The sequence below is a fragment of the Montipora capricornis genome, unplaced genomic scaffold (assembly GCF_036669925.1).
Source record: "Montipora capricornis isolate CH-2021 unplaced genomic scaffold, ASM3666992v2 scaffold_148, whole genome shotgun sequence".
NCBI lineage: Eukaryota > Metazoa > Cnidaria > Anthozoa > Scleractinia > Acroporidae > Montipora > Montipora capricornis.
This window is the reverse complement of record NW_027179911.1, coordinates 22,400-25,762: the sequence shown is the minus strand read 5'-3', so window position 1 is coordinate 25,762 and position 3,363 is coordinate 22,400. Positions and strand designations below refer to the sequence as shown.

General features: G+C 39.8%; 1 protein-coding gene across 1 annotated transcript; it reads left to right on the top strand.

Moving 5' to 3' along the window:
- Nucleotides 1–1,324: 1,324 nt before the first annotated feature.
- LOC138034652 (uncharacterized) lies at nucleotides 1,325–2,883 on the top strand. The gene is made up of 2 exons (XM_068881862.1): nucleotides 1,325–1,415; nucleotides 2,135–2,883. Exons 1-2 carry the CDS (start codon nucleotides 1,325–1,327, stop codon nucleotides 2,881–2,883), a joined length of 840 nt encoding a protein of 279 aa, XP_068737963.1.
- Nucleotides 2,884–3,363: the final 480 nt, after the last annotated feature.

Below are 3,363 nucleotides of genomic sequence, written 5' to 3'. Positions count from 1 at the left end.
GTCAACTTTAAGACGTGCTCGTACATCTCTTTGGTGGCCCGGTATGAACTCTCAACTGAAACAGTTCATATCTTCATGTCAAGTTTGTCAATCTTTTCAGATAGACCCTGGTCCAACATTGGAGCCGACCTTTTTGAGTTTAAAGAGGAACATTATTTAGTTTTGGTTGATTACTACAGCGATTGGATCGAGTTTGATAAGATGAGAGACCAAACTGCAACTGAAACCATAGTCAGGAGGCACCGTCTCAGAAAGGGCTTACTTTTCATTTTCGCTAAACATTTTGGGTAGAAGCAGGAAACATAGCTTAAAATCTTCGTTTATCCTCCCTGACTAAGGATACTGCTGTTTCCACCTCGGATTTCGGCAACTATGAGGGATTTTCTTCCAGGTCTTGTTCTTACAACATGGAAACGAGGCTGGACTTGGAATACTTGTAAACGTGAGGAAAGAGACTACCACAATGTTGGAAATTAGTTGCATAAACGTGGTTGGCAACTGGAAATGTCAGCCGAACTGTCAATAAGCTGTTAAGCAGTCACGTGATCAGCAAGTATCAGTCACGTGACCCTAAAAAAGCCAGAATTTAGTCATACTTGACAAAATTGAAATAGGAGTATTCAAACAGTTCACATTTGAATAAATGATCCTTGTAATCTAAACTTTGAATAATCTCTGACAATTTCTTCAATAAAACGAATGTTAAGATGCTTGATAATACTTTAGAGTGGAATAGGACAAATAAATTTTATTTTGCAATCTTATGATAAAGGGACGTACCTAACAGTTTAAGAAAAAATTAACATGGTAACAAATTTATAAATCTTGACCAATCGTTTATTGAAAATCGAGACAAAAAGACATACATGAAAGCAAGGTTTAGCACGAAAACGAGATGGCATCAGATCGAGGCTCTCCTAGTCCGTCATGTTGTTTTTCAAAGAAAAGTTATTACAGATTGAATAGAGACGTATTCGTCCTAAACAGTCGCTTATAAACGCGTCTGAAAGAAAGACAATTGAAAAAGAAAGCTTAAATAAATGTTTAGCAGGGGAAAAATAAAACTTTCAACCAATTATCAAGACAACTCAAGGTAAGTCACTATATTCTTAATAAGCTAACGTTAAGGTTATTGTAAGGCAGCTAAACATCGATTAAGTCAGGTCAATAGATTCGAAAATATGCTTTTTTACAACATCCTAAATGTTACGATCCTTCAAATCAGTTACCATAATAAGATTCGACATAAAAATACATACAAATCGAGGATTGTAAATACAGAATTGCTTTGCTCGATAGCCTTGTTGTAGAGCCAAGGAAGAAAATGGAGGCAGCTGCCAAGCTTCTCCTTAATACGGACGACCGTGTAGGCGAGAGTGACATTGACTGGAGCAAATGTGTGGTATATCAAGAAAGTAAATTTCCTAAGAAGAAGTTTCTCTTTCAGAAGGAATTAGTGTAGGCATTTCCAGGGTTTTACATTGTGCCGGCATTAGAAAAAGCTTTCCAGATGAGACTTATAGTAAGCAGTGTTTAGAAATAGTTAATAGTTGGAAAAAAAACGGCAGTCAAGATGTATTTTGGCACAGGCAGTGTTATAGTGATTTCACAAACGAAGGACATATTCAGCGTCTTCAAAAACGAGCACCTGACGTTGGAGAAGCAGATGAAACAGTCCCGGAAGGCACTGGTGTAAGTGTATTTCCTGTCAAACAGACATGAGGAATGTAGCCTTGAGCCAAGTTCAGACTTTTGAGACATCGCAAAAAATACTAAGCAAGGCAGTTAATGACAGGGAGATGATCTGCAGGTTGGCTGGGATCAGTGACTTAACAGCTGCAGAAGGAAAGTACCATTTAAGTGTTATACGCGCTATCTGAAGAAGTCGACACAGAAGATCTCAGAAGATGATGAAGATGTTAACGTGAGATGTTTCAAAGAGGTCATGGGTTTGCTTGAGAAGAGGCTTTCGCAAGGTCACATATACTCTCTAAAGGCTGTGTGGACATATTATTTTAACAGGCTCGAACAAAATTACCATGTTCAACCTAAACTTTACAGAAGTTACAGGTTTAAAGAAAGAATTCAAGACTCTCTTGGTGGAAGTGTTGCATTTGTTCCGCCCCCCATTTAGTCGTTTCTTCCAAGCTTGGTGATACAGCATTGCAACACTCGCTCAAAGAACCGAATCAGCAGTTGAATTTAAACCAGAAGTCATCTGATGATGAGCTAATCAACGATGCAATCGAAGATGTCGATCTTCACGCTGAATTGTTGAGTTGGTTGTATCGGGTGTCAGTTAAAGTTCATCAGGACGTGAAGGCTGTGCTTGGACATGACTGCATCGGTAACATCAACAAAGCAAGTGCGGAGAAAATAGTTCCAGAAAGTTTGTTTATTTTGATTTCACTTTTGTGTGTATTCCTTGCTTCCCAGGGGCGTAAGCCAACACCAAAACACGTTGGTTTGGGCCTAACTGTTCATCAGGCAACTCGATCAAAAGAACTTGTGCAGCTTTTGTATAATGCTGGACACTCCATCAGCTATGAAACTGTTCTTAGAATGAACAACACTCTTGCAAATGATGTTCTTGAAAGGTACAAAGAGAACGGAAATGTTTTTGTCCCACGAAACTTCGCTGAGGGCTCAGACACAATAAGCTACACTAGATATGCTGTAGACAACATTGAGATAGATGAAGAGACTCTGAGTGGTATGGGCACATTTCATGCAACGCAAGTGGCAGCTTTTCGTCGAAAGGTAGATGGGGAACCGGCAATGGATATCCAAGTTGCTCCGAAATCGGAAAGGCTTCTAAATTTACAAGTACTATCGGAGCTACATGAGCTTAGTGAGATTTCTCTAGAGAACAGGAAACCATAACCAGAAATGGAGGGGATTGTTATTGAAGAATGGTACGAGCCAGACATGAGCAAAATAGAGGAGTCATACAAGAAGGAACTTGCATGGATTCTAAGCAGACTAGTTCAACAGCAACCTGAGCTCCAGAAAATACCTGGTTGGTCTGGCTTTAACCAGGTCTTGTCTTCTGATAAATCACAGGTCACAATCATTGGCCCACTAGCTATTGTCAATGCCCCTGCGCACGAGTTTGAGACTTTGTGGACAGTCATATTGAGATGTAAGGCAATGACGAGTTAAGAATGGCACATATACCGTTGTTACTATGGATGAAGGTTTATACAACAAGGCCAAGATGCTACAATGGGAAAAGACAGAAGAGTTCAAGAATGTCATAATCATCATACTTGGAGGTTTCCACTCTCAGATGACGTTTACCAAAGTCATCGGGAAGTACTTGGAGTCATCAGGAATGTCCGATATTTGGGCGGAGAGCCAGGT